Source organism: Struthio camelus, chromosome 2 (assembly GCF_040807025.1).
Source record: "Struthio camelus isolate bStrCam1 chromosome 2, bStrCam1.hap1, whole genome shotgun sequence".
In the NCBI taxonomy this organism is placed as follows: domain Eukaryota; kingdom Metazoa; phylum Chordata; class Aves; order Struthioniformes; family Struthionidae; genus Struthio; species Struthio camelus.
Genome location: NC_090943.1, coordinates 23,423,247 through 23,442,295, shown reverse-complemented (window position 1 = coordinate 23,442,295; position 19,049 = coordinate 23,423,247). Strand labels below are relative to the sequence as shown.

The following is a 19,049-nucleotide window of genomic DNA, read 5'->3' as shown; positions in this document are numbered from 1 at the left end:
GGCCGAGCCGAGCCGAGCCGCGCCGCCGCCGCCGCCGCCGCCGCCGCCGCCGCCGCCGCCGCCGCCGCCCGCGCTCCGTCCCCGCCGCCGCCGCCGCCGCCGCCGCCCGCGCTCCGTCCCCGCCGCCCGCATGGCCGGGCGCTGAGGGGCGCCGCCGCCCCGGCCCGGCCCGGCCCGCCCGGCGCTGCCCGCCCAGGGCCCGGCGCCAGAGCTGCCCCGCGCTCGTCTCCGATGGTCCAGAGCGACATGTCCAAATCGCCTCCCGCCGCGGCGCAGGAGGTGCAGATGGAGCTGCTGGACAACCCCCTGCCCGCAGCGGCGGCGGCGCAGGTACCGCGGCGGCGGCGGACCCCGCGGCCGGGCCGGGCCCCGGGCGGCGGCGGGCGGCGGGCGGCGGGCAGCGGGGCCGGGGCAGGGGCGGGGGCGGGGGCCGGCGGCGGCGCTCGGCCGGGCCGGGCGGGCTTGGCGGGGGTGCAGCGGCCCGGGGGTGCCTGAGCTGCCGCCGGAGCAAATGGGGAAGGGAGCGACCGGGCTGCCAGAGCTGTCTGTCCTTCCACTTCAGCTCCCCGCCGTCAGAAAAGTTTGACAGCTCTTCTGGAGAGCCCGACCGTTTAATTACCGCACACAGTGGGGTGCTCTGTGCCACAGGGGCTTTGCAGAGCGAGTAGCCTTTCAGTTACCCAGGGCGTACCTAGATAAGAAAGCGTTGCTGTTGAGGCGCTCGCTCCTCCGTGCATTTGTTGCGGGCTGCGGTTATTTTTCCCTCCCCCGGTAACCTGCTGTGTCCGGCCGTGATGCTCCCCGCGCTCTGCTGCGCCCTGCTCACCTGTTGCACGGGCAGGAGCCTGGCGGAGAGGGGCAGGCCGTGCGCGCCGGTCGCGGCACCGCGCTTTGCGGAGGGTGCCGGTGCCCGGTGCCCTGCGGAGCCCAGCTGCGGCAGCACCGGGCAAAGGGTGCTGTGAGAGTCCTCTGAAATTGTACCAGCTCGGGCCGTGTGCGCTGCATGCGGGCTGGACGTACGGAGGGTGACAGGGAGTAGGTGGTAGCAGGCTTGGTGAAGACTTTATATTTTGAAAGATGGATCCTGTTTAATATATGAATGTTGCATAATATCTCCGAGTTTGCAATAGTTGGCTACACAGACTTAGGGAGCTATTTTTAAACCCGGTAAAAGGGTGGTAAAATATGATTGTGTGCGTTTTAAATTACAAACATACTTGTTCTTGTTAGGACAGAGATTTGGATTTTTTTTCCTTTCGGGGTGGCAGTTTTATTGCTGCTGCCAAAGCTATCTCTAATCCTCTATTTTCTTTGGAGAAAGTGGTCTGGTTTCATCACAGAAGTGCTTGATTGCCACAGGAAAACGGTGTCAGTCTGTCAAAAGACTCGCTAATTGATCTTTACTTACTGAGGATTGCGAAGAGCGGAACAAAATTCAGGCACTGAAATGGAGACTAGGTTAAGTTAAAAAGAAAAAGTATCTCTTTGGATGTGAATTTGTCTGCAGTTTCTAAGTGTGGAGCAGACCTTTCAGTAGGGCCATTTGCTTTGCCAACTTCTCCAGAGACAGCGGCGGTGGAACTAATTTCTGACCTGCAAATACCTCCTTTCTTGTCTCTTTTCAGCCCTAAGAACAGAATGGGCAACTGTGAAATCATATGGTGCCTCTCTGCTGTGGCGAAATGTCAAATAGCGATCATAAAGTTGAATCTCACCCCTCCTTTTAACTAGATAAAGACTCTCTCTCTAGAGGGGAAGGATAGTTGCTAATTCTTGCACTTTTTATGTTTCAGGTAAGGTACTTATATTCTGTTCTATTTAATTGGTTTCTGAATGCCTACACCAAAAAAGGACCACTTCTCAAGACAGTGATAATGCAGCTTTTCGGTTCAGGGAATAATTTTCAGTTTTCTAAACCAAAGTCAAGTTAGGCAAAACAAGAATCTCATCTTCTGCGTATGTATATGTTCCAGTCATACATAAACCTTGGATGTGGAAGAAGTAAGATTATGGAAACAAAAGATCCCTTTATCTGAATAATAATATTCAGTTAATTCCTTTGTATGTAGTGCATTGAAAGACAATTATTCTGATCTGAGTTTTTGCTCCATTAACGTGATTTCTAAAAAATCAATATTGTAAAATCTTGCTGCTTTAGAGTGTACTCACAGTGAGAAAGAGAAGCTTAATGTGAATATGTGAATCATCAAGTAGATAGCCTACAGGTACTTCAGTTAGGCCCACCATTATCTTTTTCACTAAGGTGCTTGAGTATTGATCCTAGAAACATTTCATGCCAAGTAGCGCATCAGAAAAAAAAAGGAAAAACAAAAACATGCGAGTTTACGGAGTGATATCACTCCTAAAAGTACTCTCTCTGAAGTGCTACTTCTGGGAATTATGATTTAGTGAAATATAACTGAAGAGCCTTCGTATACTTGTAACAAGCTTGAAGATTTCTCTTCTCCAAGAATTTTACTTTTGCAAAGCAGAGAGTTTCTTTTAATCTGGCTGTGCACCATGGTCAATATATTGGCTCGTACCCTTCCATAGATTTTGGCCAAACTTGTCCAGGCTTGGCAGAGGAGTGAATATATTTAACAATCTTTAAGAGTAATTACTTCCACAGTGTTAATTATGTGAACAGTTCTTAGATAGCCTCTGTGTAAACTCTAGTCCTTATTTTTGTAACCTGTTTTGCTAACAAGACGTGCAAAGGGAATAAAATCCCTGTAGGCGTTGATCCTGACAATTATACTGTCCTCTCCCCGAGGAGTTCCTTGACACAGAGGCAAGGTATCTATGCGTGTTTCTGTCTTACCTAATATACTGAGGCTCTTACCTCCATGCTACTGTAAAAAGCATAAGTACTCATTTTGATCCTAGTCCAGGCAGGGTTGTGGTAAACTTTGAGATGTCCAGTCTTATCCAGATGTATGCGCATGTTACTTGTTACACTGTGGAGTCATTCACAGTGTTGATGTGTAAGTCAATGCAAAGTAGTCGTTGTAGGTGTGACTCTTTTGTAATAAACTCAGCATTTGATTTTCAGAACTCATGAAGCGTGCAAGCTATTGAAATGCTTCGGAGTGATTTAAGATCAGTAGCTGTTTTTCTGAATCAACTCCATTTCCCTTTTTAGCTCTTTATTTCAGGAACTTCTCAAATCTACAAATTTTAATCAGAATACTCAATTTAATTATTTTAAATAACTCAGATGCTATGCTCATTTTTTCTTCATATATTGTAACATAGCATATTAATACTTCTCATGGTTCTCATGGTCCCGCTCCTTCTGTTTTCTTTTCCTCTCATTTAATTATATTTTCTGATCCTGTTTCAAAGTCCCTTAGTCCCCAGAAATCATTAGATTCAGTTTCTGTTTCTATTTTCTCATCATAGAGGTTCCTGTGTTGTGTCATTGGAACAATCTTACCAAGTCAGATCAGTAATTTATATGGGATGTTTCAAAGGAAACATAATGAAACCTTATAACAGGCAGCAATAGAGTACCCTGTCCAGGGAGGAAGTATCTTATCCTAGATAAATCCCTGTTCCCTGTTATTATTTATTTCCTGTTCTTTTCTTGCCTCCTTACGCATCATCTGTCACTGCAGGTCCTAATACCTCGACACGTTTTACATGACAATCGTTTTCTTCTTGATTGTTTTCTTCATTTCTTTCCCTTGAATTTAGATTTCCTCTGCATTCTGATTATATTAAGTGCTTCTTCCTTTCAAGTCCAAAGGCTTCATCATTCCAGGAGCGCTTGCTTGTGATGAGCCCAGGCTTCCCTTTGCGCTGAGCTCAGCTGCAGCTGGTCCGGCTGCGCTGCTGAACGTAAACGGGAGCCGTGGAGTTAGGGACAGGTTTGTTCGTTTTTCATTCTGTATAGAATATGATTGCTGTGAATTTTGGAGTAATGTCTATTTTGGTGACTCCTGAATAGCAGCTTAATTACTTAGCCCTGCCTATGACTGTTGTTCTTCTTGGATCTCCAGCTATCTTTTCAGTTGCATAGCACCTTCCCCCCACAGGCTGTCTTGCAGTCATGACGACTAAGAAGAATAGCCAGAGATTTATTCTCAGCAGATTAATCACACTGCCCTCTGCTGCTCTATTTCAGCAAAGCCGATTTATCACAATACCGACCCTGTTTACTTATTCTTTATGCAAATATTTTGCAGTAGAGTGTTTCCTCTGACTAACTTGTAAAACTAACTTGCAATTGATTCAGAAAACAAAATTTCTACCCCTTGCTTACTTCAGTAACAATAATTACCATTTGTTATGGAGGTGTGGGCGGTTTTATACTTTTCTGCCAGCATCTCTAGAAGCCAGGTGCTATGTGGCAGTAGCTCAATAGCATATTAGAATGAGGAAGAGATGAAATCAAACTCCATTCATTGGACTCTCCCATGGTCCTCAGCAAGGGGTAGTATTTTCTCTGCTGATGTGATGACCTCCTTTCAGTGCTGTACTTCTTAATGACAGAAATAAATTTTAATAGTTTTTGACGTAAAAAGCCCTGCAACTTTCAGCTATTATTTTTCTGATGATTCTTCTCAGCTCTTTTGGTTTGTTCTGCATTTTCCTGGACTCTACCAATAATAGGTGATCTTGCATGCTCCTTTATTTCAGAGACATTTATTTGCCACTTGGGTATTATATATCATCAGCATATATGAGCTATAATCATTGTTTTTTACATTTTCCTAGATTGTCAGTCCTTTGAAAAAATTCGGCAGTTTTAGTCCCAATTTATTTGAGTATTTGTTAACCATCTGCTAGAGAGCAACTCTGTTTTTGCTTTGCTTTGTCTCTAGGTTTATAATTCAAACATTGTGGATGAAAGTTCTTGTACCCTTCCAACCCTGGATTCTTTGACGTTACAGTTACTTCTCTACTGCTTCTTTTACTCAGTTCTTTTCTGTTCCAGGATGGAAGAGTTTAACAATAACACAAAGCAGTAAAAATCAGGATTCTTGTCAGAAAGGCAAACACCCCACTTCAGAGAGGGAAGCTTCCGCATTGCTGGCTGCAGATATGTCTTTCTGTCACAGGGTCAGATCTCTTTTTCTGTTTACTTGTTTAAGAGAAATAGGCAAATTCTTGGAGATCAGGTATGGAAGAGCAGGCACCTGGCCTGCAACTATTGTCCCCAATCTTAAAAGGCTGCAAGAGGTACAACGGGGTTTAGGCATGAGTTTTAACACCTGCTGCTGTTACCTGCTGAAACTTTTTTTGCTGAATTGAAAACAGTTATCTTCATCACTGGCGCGACAGGGCAGATAGATGTGCAGCAGACTTGAAAGTGGGTTCCCAGGTCGCGGGGCAGGAGGGGAGCAGGCCAAGTGCCCCCTTCTTCTCCGTTGCGGGGGGACGCGACTGCCAGGCAACCTGGCCCTTGTTGGCCTGGGGACAGGGCAAAAGCACTGGGAGACAGCTTAGAAGTGTAGGGACTGGTGAGGATTAGGGTATTTCTCATAGCAATATTGGCAAGGGTGTATCATACGCCAGCAAAAAAGCATCAAAGATTTGACCCTATTACAGATTTCTCAGCAGAGATAAATTTCCCATTTTTGAGGGGAGGGGAGAGGGAAGAAAGATAACCTGTCAAGAGCTTATTTTTGGATTTTTTATGCAAATTTGGATAAATACATCCAATTAGTTAGATTTTTTTTGGTTTGGTTGGATTTGCTTTGATGTAGATGGAGGATTTAAAAAAAGGACCCTGGACTGGACTTAGCAGCCTCAGCAGCTCCTGTGAACCCAAAGACATGGAGAGCCTCACTCCGATAAGATTTCTGAACTGAACCCTCATCCTTTTAAAATTGTGTCTTGATAGCAGATGGTGTCTGTTTGAAGAAATCCACGTTCTGAGATCTAGTTTTCCGTGTGGTTCTTCTCTGTGGTATGGGGAACTCCACAGCTTCTTCACTGAATGTATGTCACGGGGCTGAGTGAACGTCGCAGGGCTGCACCAGCGTTGCCCACGGAGGGTGATTTGAAACCCCAGCCAGGGGATATTGCTATGTCCAGTGTTGCCCCATTGCCCCAATTCCTGTTTTAGAAGAGACCTATGGGGTGCTGGGAAACTCATCACCAAAGTATGTGTCTTCCAGCCCTCAGCTGTATGAAGACTTTGGCTATATATTGCATAGGGTTAAAAGGCTAGCCACCCCTCCTTTATGAGACTGTTCTGATTTATGATGAAAACATCAGAAATATTCGTGTCTTTTTCTGTAGCTGACCCTTTATATCCAAAGACCTCCAGGTTATTTTGTTTGAGTGACAGGTCTAGGGGTTTACAATAATTGAGCAGATGCTGGAGGCTACAGCATCTGGAGGGTATTGTTTTGGGGGGTATCAGCTGAAGGGTATGGTTAGTTAGTGATGGCAAGTCTGGCCTTTTACCGGATGGGGTTCAGAAGGTTTCATCTATGGGAACGGTCTCAATTGTTTTCTTGTAAGAAATTGATTAAAGTAGCAAAAACTGATTTTTCTAAGAGGATGATGGAGTTGGACCTGCATATTCTGCATTGTCTTCTAATTCTGTTCTTTGTCCAATGCGCATTCATTTTTAAATATCTTTCAAAGCTTTTTCATGGGAAGGAGAAAATGCTTAGTGTACTGTCTGTCATTTCTGACCTATCTAGCAATTCTATAAGCTTTCAGGATCAATCTTTTTCTTTACTTTTAGATATTCTTTGATCCTTATAATTGGTCTTTTGTTCATCGTCACTGAGATCATGCAAGCTTCATTTCAGCTCTGTATTTTTATTTTGTTTGCTTTGCTCTCTGCAATTCCTTTCTTGCATCATTTTTTTTTTGTTCCGAGACCTGACTGCACTTCAGTGACTTTGATGCCTCAGTCTTCTGCACCTTTCCTTTACTCTTCAAATGAGACCAGTAGGCTGGCTTTTAAGGGTTTATCTTTGTCACTAGCTTTGGTATCAGTCTCAGTGCTGGTGCTGTTTTGTCTGCTCTAATTAGTAAAGGTACAGGCTCACCCTGCATATACTGCTCTTCTCTGCTTTGGTATAAAATACAGGGGGTATAAAATACAGTTAGTGAATAGGAGTTTAAGATTTCCACTGAAGATTAGTTTCCTGGCTGTAGATAGTTGGTCATTTGAAATGCTTTAGATTTCCTTTTCCAGATGATAGTATTTTGCATGTAGTGATTAGCCATGCCTTCGGTTTGTCATCTGTCTTAGAGGATTAAATGTTATGGGTGCATACTTTTTGTTTGTTGAGGAACAAACTTATTAAAATCAAAGGGTTTCATTGACTGACACAAATGTCATCTGTGTAGTAACTTGAGATAGCTGTATAGGAGACTGTTAATTTTATCAGGAAACTGCTATGCATGCCTATAATACGGCATATGATTCTCATATTTTGTTTCATTACAATAAAGGTTGCATAATGTGCTTTCAAGTCAGGGTTAGAAAGCAGAGCCCTTCTTTGCTTTGTTAAGACTCTGCTGGATGAAATTTTTTTTACAAGATTACTTTGGAAGATTTTTTTTAAGGTCTCTCATCGTCTGCCAGGTATTTTAAGAAGCATAAATGCATGTGTTGTGTTTCTTGTCTCAGGCGACTCAGCCAATTTTAAAAGAACTTCACGCATCTGACTAATAAACCAAGCTACAGTTTTCATCTTGTAAACACTTACATTTTTACTTGTATAGGAAGTTCTGCAGAAATCCAGTAAGAATGTTCCTGTGAGCAAAACTTCATAAACAGGCTTGTTTGCAGCCTGTTTGGAGTCTGTTGAATTAAAATTAGTTGAGTCAAATTATGGTTCATTGTAGGCAGCTATTCATGCTCGGTTTTGAAGTTGTTACCGTTGGAGATGGTGTACGGGGCTGCACAGACATCAGTTTCAGTTTGGTTGTTCTGCTTTTAGCTGGGGCTACTGTGTGCTATGAAAAAGACTGCCCCATGTTACTGCTTTTACTGGCCAATGTCTGCATGTCATGATTCAGCCCTTTATTTTTAGCTACCTAATTACAGCCAACTGCTGCATGGAACATAGATAAGACAGCTAATTTTAATATGAAAATCACAGTAACATACTGGGTTCATTGTGGAAAAAAAAACCTCTCCCCCCCCCCCCCCCCCCAAGAATTGCAAGTAACTGGTAGGTTATTTTAAATACAAAGGTCTTGTTCTTGCATTAAGATGTTATGGAAAAAGTACAGTCAAAGAAGCAAAATATAGTGTTGCAGAATGAGTGTGCATGATTCTTCACTTGACAGAGATCATTTCTTAACCATTAATCATTTTCTGAAATATGTAAGAATCTGTTTGTGGAATGCTTGTCTCGTGTTTAAAACAATGTTTCAGACGTTTCTGACTCTGGGAATAAGCTTGAAAGTCAGAATATAGTTGCTAGAAAATAAATGTAACCCAGATTGTTGGCCTTTAAAATAATAAAAGTGTTCATCAAACCTCAGTTTTCTACAGTGCTCAGTAGCCCCCTTTTCGCCTGTTACGTATCAATCTGTGCAAAAAAAAAAGTTGTGAAACTGACTGTCCCTAATTTATGGAGCAGCTCTGGAGACGTAGCCTGTTGTCATGTCAAACATTTTTTGTGGCCAAAGCTAGTATTTGGCTTGTGCTCTGAGCAGTTTTCACTTACATAAGATTAGAACAAGAATGTGTGTGCTGCTGTACCCCCCCCCCCCCCCACAAAAGCACTGGAAAATCCAGGCAGGTTTCAGTGTGAGGTGGAGTCACACTGCGATGCTCTCTGAGCTAAATGCTTTTAGTTGTTGCTACCCAGGTAGACGAGCGTGCGTTTTACCTGTGCTTGTAATACATGTAGAAATGTAACACGTTTTTATTCTGGTGTTGTTTTATCCTCGTAACTCTAGATACAGTCCCTTTTCTGCCGTTGTAGTAATTTTTGTTGCCTTATAAAACTGAGCACTAGGGTTCTGTAAATCAAATCAAAATTATAGAAACTGGGTACAAATACAAAAATGTGCCCGTGGAGGAGAATAATATATGTACCTTCTTGTAGTATTTCATTGGGGATTGCATATTACTGTACTGTACATTATTTAAAAAATTGTCTAGATATTGTGCTCTCTCTGTGGATGTTTTATATTCTTGAGCTGCGATGTAAATGTCTTAAACTCTTTAGTTTCTATGAATTATATTTTAGTATCCTTTCACGAGAATTGAAGGAAAGCTGGTCAGGATACTGGCAGATAACAGTCAACTCTCACAATACAGTCATAGTTACTTTTATGACTGTAATTTTTTATCTGTAAATTTTGATTTTTATAAGTTATTTTATTTTTAAGACTCTCAATGTCAGAGATACCTTTTGTACATTTTAGGTATGTTAATATTATACTATACTGGATGTAAAAAGATGATTTTTCCAAGAACTGTCTATTCTAACAGTAACTGGAAAATTATTTAAATATTTTAATGGTAATTGTACTTCCAATCTAATCTTTGTTTTTACAAAAACTCTTCTATTTTCAAAAAAGTTTTCTGTTGTCAACAATCCCCTTTAAAAATGCACCCTTCTAAAGTGATTCCTTGTTCAGTTTACGTTTTACATCTTGTAACCTGCTGGGTTACATTTCTAGACTCATCAAAAAGTCCTATTTTAATCCCCATAACGTGTAGCATGTTGATTTTTTTGTTATTGTGTCCTAAACAACATGTATGTGCTATCAATTCACGTGCCTTTCAGAAACTTTTTACATGAATGTTTTAGTTTTGTAAAAATCGTGCTAAGTTGGCAAAATCTCTTTGCCATAAATCCATATTTTTGGGGAAAATCATTACCCTTCTCTTAAGTCTTTGTTAGCTTAGTAACATAACAGCTATTAAATCATTTTGGTGAGAATTAATGTCGGGCTGACAGATGTATTGTTACCTGAGTCTCTGAAATTTTGGTATCATATTAGATTTCACACAGTGCTCTGGAAGTTCCCCAGAGTCAACATTAATGGTCCAGATACCACTCCAGAGATTGTTCTGGTGCATCTCTTGGAGGCAAGGTATCTGTATTCATTGTTTTGAAAATAATCTTGTTAGTAGTTGCTATTCGTCGTCCTTCTTAATTGCCCTTAGGTTCCAAAGTATCCCATCATATTTTTCGTATGTATTGCTGTATAACCTTAGAGCTACAGTATAGATTTTGAGGTCATGATCTTAAAGACCTGTCAGCCCTGTATGTTAAGTGCACCTCGGGGCCTGCGCTGGAGCCCAGCCTTCCCCGTTACGAAAATGGAAGGGACTCAGGCCCGGAGCTCAGCGTGGTCCTCAGAAGATTGCTCAAACCCAGGGAAGGACAAATTTTAGGGACCCGAGCACAGTTTTATCCCAGGGTTTGCTCTATTGGGACCAAGTTGTCGTGAACGTTGTTCCCCAATATAAGCTGTTAAGAATTTTCTCGTCATGCCTAAACATGGTCTCATCAGCAGCTTACAGCCAAAGACAACAGCAGGATGGAGATACACAGACCTGCAATTCTAGGAAAGAGTAAAGGAGAAATAATATAATTCATTAGTGTAATACTTAGAGGCATCAGCACACTAGCACCTTATTCTCCAGAGGGATTTTTTATTTTATTTTAAGGAAAACAGTGAGCTTTCTGTAAAGGAAGCTGTATTCTTGGGGGAAGGGTTGCAAGATAGTATGGAGGAGGATGTGAAATAATCATTTGAAAAGCTAGCATGTAAGGTGATGGAAACTCGTGTTTGTTGTTTCTTCCTGAGCGATGGTGGAATTTGAAAGTTTGGTGCTGAACACGAGATGAGAACTAAGATTGGGTGCAGGCCAAGGTAGGCCTTGAAAGAGAAGACAAAGGCTCTGTTTATTGTAGGGAACTGTGGGAGGTTATTTAAAGATGGGAGACGTGATCAGGAGAGATGGATTAGTAAAATGACCTTTACATCAGCATGATAAGTGAGAAAAGATTGCATTTATCAGTCTTGAGGAAAATAGTGTTTAAAGGAATCGAGGCATGATTTGATATAAGCTTAGATGAATTTAAGCAATGTGACTAGATATGATGATGTGTATCTTAATGAGTTAAGCAGGAACAATGTGCGAGACTCAACTCTACCTGGGAGGGAGGCCCTGGAAAGGTGTCTGAGACAGCGTCATGGTGTGGTCTACGGCTGGTTTACTGGTGGTCTGTGTTCAGCTTTTTTATTTTTTAGTCATTTGATATGTTTTAAAAACATAATTTAATCACTCTTACTTCAGCCAACCATTACTTTCTCCTTGTGGTTTGCTAATAGAAACCTTGCTTTTAAGTTTCTCCTTTTTCCAGTTATATATTTTACTGCTTTTCTGTTTGTTCTGTTGCTTTTACTTATTTCCCTCCCCCTCCCCCCTTTTTTTGATTATATATTCTTCCTGTGTGGTAGGATTATATCTGAATCAATAAACTGTTGGTCACTTGTTACTGTTTAGTTTTCCCTCAGCTGACTTGGCTTATAGCTGTGATGTACTGGAGGCTTCTCCAATATCTCCTGTGTATTGAAACTAGCTACAAAACAAACTATACCTTTTAAGCATTTTCACCACTGTGAATAACAATACAACAATGTTCAAGTCTATAAATACTTCCCTGAGCCTGAATGTGGAAGAGTAAACATTTAGGGCTCGACTGATCCAGCCTACCTGTGTAAGTGAGCACTTACAAATAATCCCATCAATTACTTACTTGAATGTGTGCCCGTTACTTGGCAGAAAAGTTCGAATCCTCGAACATCTAGCAAACTGTGGTACATCAGTGATGTTTGCAGTGGAAGTTTTGGTGTTACATAAACTAATACTGTTCCTCTAATCTTTTTTTTTTTTTTTTGCAGTCTTATGGTAAAGGGGCGAGAAGAAAAAACCGATTTAAAGGATCAGATGGGAGTACATCTTCTGACACTACCTCTAACAGTTTTGTACGTCAGGTATGTGTTTTTCAGTTTTTATAAGGCTGGCAAACTTGCTGATGTTGATGTTCAAATTTATTTTTTTTTAATAAGTTACCAGAACAAAGTGTGATACTGCAGCCTGAGCAGTAGCAGAAGTCTTTGCTGCACAATGAAAAGTATTTGGTTGATATTGTTTTCGTCTTGGCAGAAAAATACTTTTTCATTTCTTACTCTTTTCCATGCATAGCAGTTTTCAATGTTTTCCCTGCTGCAATGCCATCAGGTGATGAAGGCTGGAGGAGGAGGTGGAGTCTGATGGGAGAGCTGGAGGGAAGGGGCAGAAGGAGGCATCAAAACCCGACCAGCCCTTGGGGATTTCCTGCTTAAAATAGCGCCGTGCGAGGCAGGGTGAACTGAGATGCTTCCTCCCACATCCTTGTGTTATTTTAAGACATGAGTTGGAGGGGAAATCCTCGGCAGAGTTTGTCGCCGTTGCCCTGATGCCGGCAGGATGGCAGAGGACGGGGTCATGTCCGTCGGTTTCCCAGAGGCTGCGTGGCTCTGTGCGTGTGTCGGGCGCTGCTGCGCCGAGGGGGGACCTGGGGGAGGGCAGGGAGAGGAGCCTCCGGGGATCCCAGACCCCTGCGTGGTCGGAGGTGACTTGATTTGGCCAACAGAAGTGATGAGCAGCTCAGAGAGGGGTAGCCGGAGCCCTACGCGCGCTGCGGCTGCAGGGCGGTGCTGCTGAAGAGGGGCTTTTGCGAGGGGAAAACGTGTTTGAAGGTGCTCGTGGTTGAGAACAGGACTCCCAAAACGTAAAGCGTGCAAAGAGCTACGCGGCGACTGCCTGAGTCGGCAGAGGCTTAAACTGAGTTCTTCATGTCCTGCTGAGTTAAGTTGAGGTTTTGGAAGTGTAGAATTTGTCATCTTTCTCTGAAGTGTTCTGTGGATTTTTTTGCCTTTTTTTTTCCCTAGAGTTTTGTTTTTTCAGCAAGGAGGCACTGGACTTCCCTCTCTGCCTGGCTGTTTTGCTTGTTTGTCAGTCCAAAACATTTAATGAATCCATTACTGTTATGTTAGGTTTATCACTACATGTTTCTTCTGCTTGTAGATTTTTTTCTGCTTAATCTGGCTGTGATCATGTTAGCAGGTTTTGAGTTAGTCTGTAGATTTGATAATGGTGGGTCCCCATTGCGTGTCAGTGAGTGCTTGGCGTAGGTGTGAAGTATTAATTGATCATGGGAGTTTATCAGTGGCAGTAAATAATATGAAGGTGTAAACCACAGACCAATAAATTTCTTATTTGCGCTACTTTGTCCTGTTTAAAAATACTCTGAGAAAAAGAAGTCAAAGTGTAGTCCTGTATGTTTAGGGGTGGCAGCATGATCTCTCAGTTCAAAGAAACTGTTATAAAGAAAGCTGTGTCGCTGTTTTCCTGAGCTTCTCATGGAAGTTGAGCTCAGCTTGGAACAGTTTTAGCAGAATATATGTGTTTATTTTACACCAGCTGCATGCTGTTTGCCTTTCTCATTTGCCTAAATGAGAGCTAACCCTCAACCTTCCAACATGTGAGATAGCAGTAATTTTGGCTGCTGGTTTCCCAGTCCTGACAACTGAGCCAAAGCCCTCCAGATATACAACATTAATCTTTGTTAACTCCACGTGTCAGAGTAAACTGTAGGCTGAAACTTGTCTTAAGGATCTGTTCTTGATGCTAGGGGGGAGCAGAGCAAACAGTATATAGCGTGGGGTGGGGGGAAGATAATCAAGCATGTAGATGTTCAGCTGGACTCCCCTAGTCAATGGAGATCTGTAGACTGTGGGACATTATTCATCAAATCCTCAAAACAGGCATAAAAGCAGGGTAAGTGACCTACAGTCTAAAAGTCCCTTGGCTATAAGAGGAGCGGAGAGCATGACTAGCTCAGGTGTAGATTTGTACAGTGGGGGTTTATATATTTAACTGGAGTAAATCCAAGTTTAGGAGATATACAAATGATATGACACAAATGTCTGAAGGGTGAAAGGTGCTTAGCTATCAGGCAAACTGAGTTTTAAAATGGTATTGTCACTGAAGATGATGAAGAGATGTTAATGGATAGATACATGTTATATAGCATTGCTTAAAAAAAATCAAAAAACGTGCCTAGTAAGTAATGTACAGGAAGAGCGGTTTGAATTGTAGCAAATGTGTGAATATATGGGAGAAGGGGATCTTGCTAGTTGTTGCAGCCAGGTCTGTTTGAGAAGTTATGACTTGCACCTTCAGCAGGCGGTCCTGCTCTGGTCCTCCTTTGAGGACAGCCTTGTCTTCTCCTGTTCTAATGAAGAATAGCCAGTCACACGACCAGGATGCCAGATGCCCCTGGACATTAAATAGAGTAGGGACAGTTGTTTTCTGCTAGCTAAGCTTGTATGTCTGTCCTAGACTCTTGTAGCTCGGTGCTGTGTATGACCTATTTCTATACATGTATCTGTCTTGGAGGATTTGGTGTTTGTCCAGGAATGGGTGAATAGAATGCTACAGAAAAGCAAGGTGGACAGATGAATCCAAATCCAGTAGAATCAATGATGCGCCCATGTATTTTATTTTATTTTTTTACCTCTTTCTGAAAACTGAGAAGCTGTCCTTAAACTGGGAGAGCTGAGAAAGGCGTGCAGATTCTTTGTTGTAAGCATTAATGGAAAGTGAAATTTTCCTAACAAAAAAATGTATTGGTGCTGGCTCAGAGAAGACGAATATGTCTAGTCCTGAAGAAGTTTTGTATGTGTAAGGCAATGAAGATACTGTTTAAGAGCTAGTTAACTTGCTGCATATAGAATTCAGTCATTTGAATCCATAGAGCCATTGGCCAGTTAAATCAAAGCTGCTGCTCCAGGGGGCAAGGAGTCGATATCTATTACTTATTGACAAAGCTTTATTGTGTCTGCATCTTACTATTTCCTTAAGGATGTATGCACTTCTGGCTCCAATATGTACCTGGCAAGTTTCCTGCAATGCTTCGGTACCAAATGCTTCGGTAGTAAAAATAATGCCAGTGTAGTTTTATTTGAATGAAAGAGGACAAAGTAACATTTCATTCAAATTGTTTGAAAATGCCTGCTGTTGTATAAAAGGGTGATGAAATTCTCCGTAACAGCCCTGTGCAGAATGATCTTTCCCATTTAAATCTGTTTTTCAGAATGCTGAAGTAGAGGAGAATGATAGTATTCTTATTAATATCTATAAAACAGGCATTGAACTGAAGCAAGAATAACTTTGCAGATGTAAAATACAACTCAAAAAAAGGTTCTTCTCAAGCTGATTGAACCTCATCTGTACTGTGAATGTTATCTATTGATAGAATTTTTTATTTCTGTTTATTGCTTGGGGTACTGTAGAACTTTAAAATCTTAGGAGAATGTTTTGGATCATTTTCTAGTCTGCTAATATTAGCAGAATTGTTTACTTGTTTTTTTCTCCAGAATATTATTGATGGTTTTGGAGTGTAAAAAAATAACACCTTTATCTTCCTTTTACGTGCTAGCAGTGACTACTTGATTTTCAACAGCAGGTGAAGGAAGAAGTTTTTTGTATGTGATGTTATGAAGTTGTATTGACAATTAAGCAATATATTTGGAAAGCTAAAGCCGCATTGCATAGCATGCTTTAATCACCTCCTAACTGACTTTAATCATTGTCTTTAGGGAGTTAAAGAACATTGTATTATATGGTTTTCATCATCTTTTCTGAGCTCTGGAGTGATAAGCAGCTTGCTTTTAGGGTTAGCTGTGAAAGACTTTGAATTGGATCAGATCTGTACTTGCTGCCATTTTGACTGATGTATGGTAATGATTTTGTTCCCAAGGGTTTTTCAAAATATGAATCAAACAAAATATTTTGCAGACAACGCTATGGTACTTCCCAGCAACATTATTTTAAGCGAATTGCATGTCCTGGCAGCATTACATATTTTGTGGTTGCACTTCTGGACCTGTCTTTGTTGAGGTTTTATTTTAAATCCTAATGATTAATCACAGAGGCAGTCTAAGTTGTTGGGATTTCTGTGTATTGCAAAGACAGATTAAATTGTGAAATAGCCTGTAGACTATGAACTTTCTTACTAATATATTTAAGGTTTTACAAATCTGTTTTTTTTTTTTTTGCCTTTAAATACTGGCTCGATGCCTGTTACACTGTGTTCACTCAAAAGCACAGCTATAAATAATTAGGTAGGGAATTCATTATTCTTCCATTTTCCTTTAAGGACATTTGCCTGGTTGTGTAATTACCTACTGAATTTTATGAATGGTGAAACTAAGATTTGCACTAAAAAATTATTTTCAAATATTGGCTTAGATCTGTTCATAAACTTGCCTGTCAATCTGGATTACACCAGAGAACCATGCAATGTCAGAAATTTATTCTTATTCTTTTAATTGATTTTTCAGATATAGGACTTTCCTATGTCTGATTTTCCTTTTCATGAAGGGATGAACTTCAGTCATCCCTGTCAGTCAGTCTGTTTATGTGCTGTGCACATAAATGGGCACAGATTCTAGCTTTGGTCTTAATGCTCAGTACTGACAATCTTATGCTGATAAACTGCTCATGCTTTCTCTGCTAAGACTATTACTGTTTCTTGAAGGCTATGCGTGAACAATATTGTGGCTAGCCAAAAAATATAAGTTAAAAAAAAAAAAGCACTCTTTCAGATTAATACATTCTTTGTGCATTGCAGCTGTATGTAAGCAGTATGTAGTGGAACATCTGCTTATTTGAAACAGATTAAACCTTTATATTGTGGGGTTTAAATTTGATGAATTGTAACAGCTAATGTTTTTCACTGTGAATTGTAAGCTCTTAATGGAAATCTGCAGTCTTTACATAAAGCCATCTTAAATTGAGGTCTATGTAGGGAGCGTGATTTCTGTATAGTTCCCTTCTTCTGGCATTAGTGGGAGCTGCCACACTTTGCTGTAAGGCTGTTAAATCGGAGTCAGGCAGTATAGTCTCAGGGTGATATGTTGTTTGTATCAAGCAATTGTTAATGAGTTTTGAATCAAATCAGGTGAAGTTGTGTTTGTTACACTACAAAATTAGATCATGTCCCTACGAGTAATGTTAGCATAGGAAAGGACTATTTTCTTTATATATTTCTTGTCACGTAAAGTAGTTGAAGTTCATAAAAGAAAAATGGATGAAGCAGGTAGAGAAATAGAGAGACTCGTAAGAATATGTCAGTTCAGTTATTGATGTGGAGTAAGTTTCATTACTGGCTGATACCTCTCAGTTCTTCAGTCATGTGCTAAAAACTAAGTAAATGAGGGGTAGGAGGAGGAAAGATTTTTAAAAAAGGACTGGATTAGGAATGTGTGGCTGAGGGAGGGAAGGAAGTGGGGAGGGAGGAGAAAGGGGCTTTCCCATTTGGCGACCGAAAGCTGTTAACCCAGTTGTGCAACTGCAGTTCTAGGCCCTGTAGACACAGGAAAATTGCATTAGGCTCGTTGGGCTATATGTTTCCTCATCTGTAGTAAGGGTTTGAGAAGTCTCCTTTTTTGGCCTGGAGAGAGTAGAACAGATGCCCCTATAAAGCATGGGATTTTGGCAAGCATGACTGGAGGGGAGATGGCTGAGAAAACACCCAATGGAGAGGAAGTTCATTTGTGGACTTCAATTCTTTCATGGGCCTTTTTTGCCTCAAATGGTTTCTAAGAATAGAAATCAAAATGCTGCCATGTGTTTAAAAAAAACCCTCAGAGCAAAGCAATCAGGCAAAACATCATGAAACTCTTCTTTTACATCCTTTTAGTCTTTTCATATTTCTCGTAACAGGGTGTGAGAACGTTGCAGGGAGGAACGACTAAAAATAATCCGTTATTAAATACTGCAGAATAGGAGTATGGCCTTCAGTTGACATGTGTGTGTGATGTTACTTTGCCAGCATCAGCTTTGTGACTTTGCTGAACGCGTGGATGAAGACTTCTCCGTCCTAATGCATAGTATAGGGAATGAGCAGAAAGGCTTAAGCATAGCTGTCTTTTTAGGCTTTATCTTTGGCCAAATGTCTTCAAGATTGGTGATTGATCTCTGGCAGTCTCTCTTTTGCAGTTTTATTTGAAGCAGTGTGTTTTGCATGTGGTACACCTAGCAAAGATGTGAAAGAACTGCTTTAGAGCTGATCTGAGAACCTCCTTGCCTGTATTTGTTGATCTTTTAGATGGGGTATAGGAGGAGTTGTGAGAAGAAGCTACACAGTTGTAAACAGTTAAGATCAAAATAAGGAATAGGACTGAACGAGAATCAAGTGTTTTGTTTTATTTTGTCCCCTGCTTCTCCCAGGACATTCACTGCTGTTTGTGGTTCTCATGTGCGGCATTGTCTTACTCAAAAGAATAATTCTGAGTATTGTGGCTAAATGCAAGGTTCTGTTATATGCTGTCATAGATGTCTTCAAGTATATTAAGCACAGACATTAAGAGTGTCTGCAATAAGAGGAAGTTTCCGCTGCATATATTTAATTATAGCTAATGTAGAAACTGTCAAAAATCCCTTATGAAGATAAGTAAGGTGTTTTGACAACTTGTTCTTAAAGGTCTATTTAATTGGTTTATTTTTTGAGTTTTTTTACGGAGCAACCTATTGGAAAAAACTTCTTTTAACAAGCACTAATAAGGTGTTTTCTGGAGAAATAAAATATCTCAAGTCCCTTGCGAAGTTCAAGTTATACTAATGCATGAATACACTGTAAACATAATTGCTGACTTAGTTCCTTTTACAGAAATGGAAATTCGAAATTATTTTTCTCCTTGTAAATGTTGCACTGATTTTCAGGGCTTGCATTTATACTGTATGGTTTTGATTGGGAACGAATGTGTAGCACAAGGGAATAGTTTGGTCCTCTTTAGAGCAGATGTCATCTTACGCTCCAAAATACAAGTGGTTTGAAGGAAAAATAAGACCCGGTTGGCTGTTTTGCAGCAAGCTGGTTGCTGCTGGTTGCAGCCATTTCTGGTTGCTGATATGGTTCAGGGAAAAAAAGGAAGGTACTTTGCAATTAGCCAGAGGGGTCTGTTGAATGTTCTGTCTTTCGGAATACCTCACCGGTACATTCCTGTTGAAATTCAGGAGTGTTTGGTTTTATACGTCACTAAGCAAATAC

At 41.1% G+C, this 19,049-nt stretch overlaps 1 protein-coding gene across 2 annotated transcripts in view; it reads left to right on the top strand.

Annotated features, from left to right (window-relative positions):
• Nucleotides 1-208: 208 nt before the first annotated feature.
• The window catches only part of CACNB2 (calcium voltage-gated channel auxiliary subunit beta 2), a 265,965-nt gene continuing 247,124 nt past the window's right edge, over nucleotides 209-19,049 (top strand). Inside the window, exons 1-2 of one of the 2 annotated variants that reach the window (XM_068934622.1) lie at nucleotides 209-330; nucleotides 11,851-11,943. In XM_068934622.1, coding sequence (XP_068790723.1) covers nucleotides 232-330; nucleotides 11,851-11,943 — 192 coding nt within the window. In that variant the 5' untranslated portion in view covers nucleotides 209-231. The remainder of the gene's footprint in view (nucleotides 331-11,850; nucleotides 11,944-19,049) is intronic. The other variant, XM_068934621.1, reaches the window with a different exon arrangement.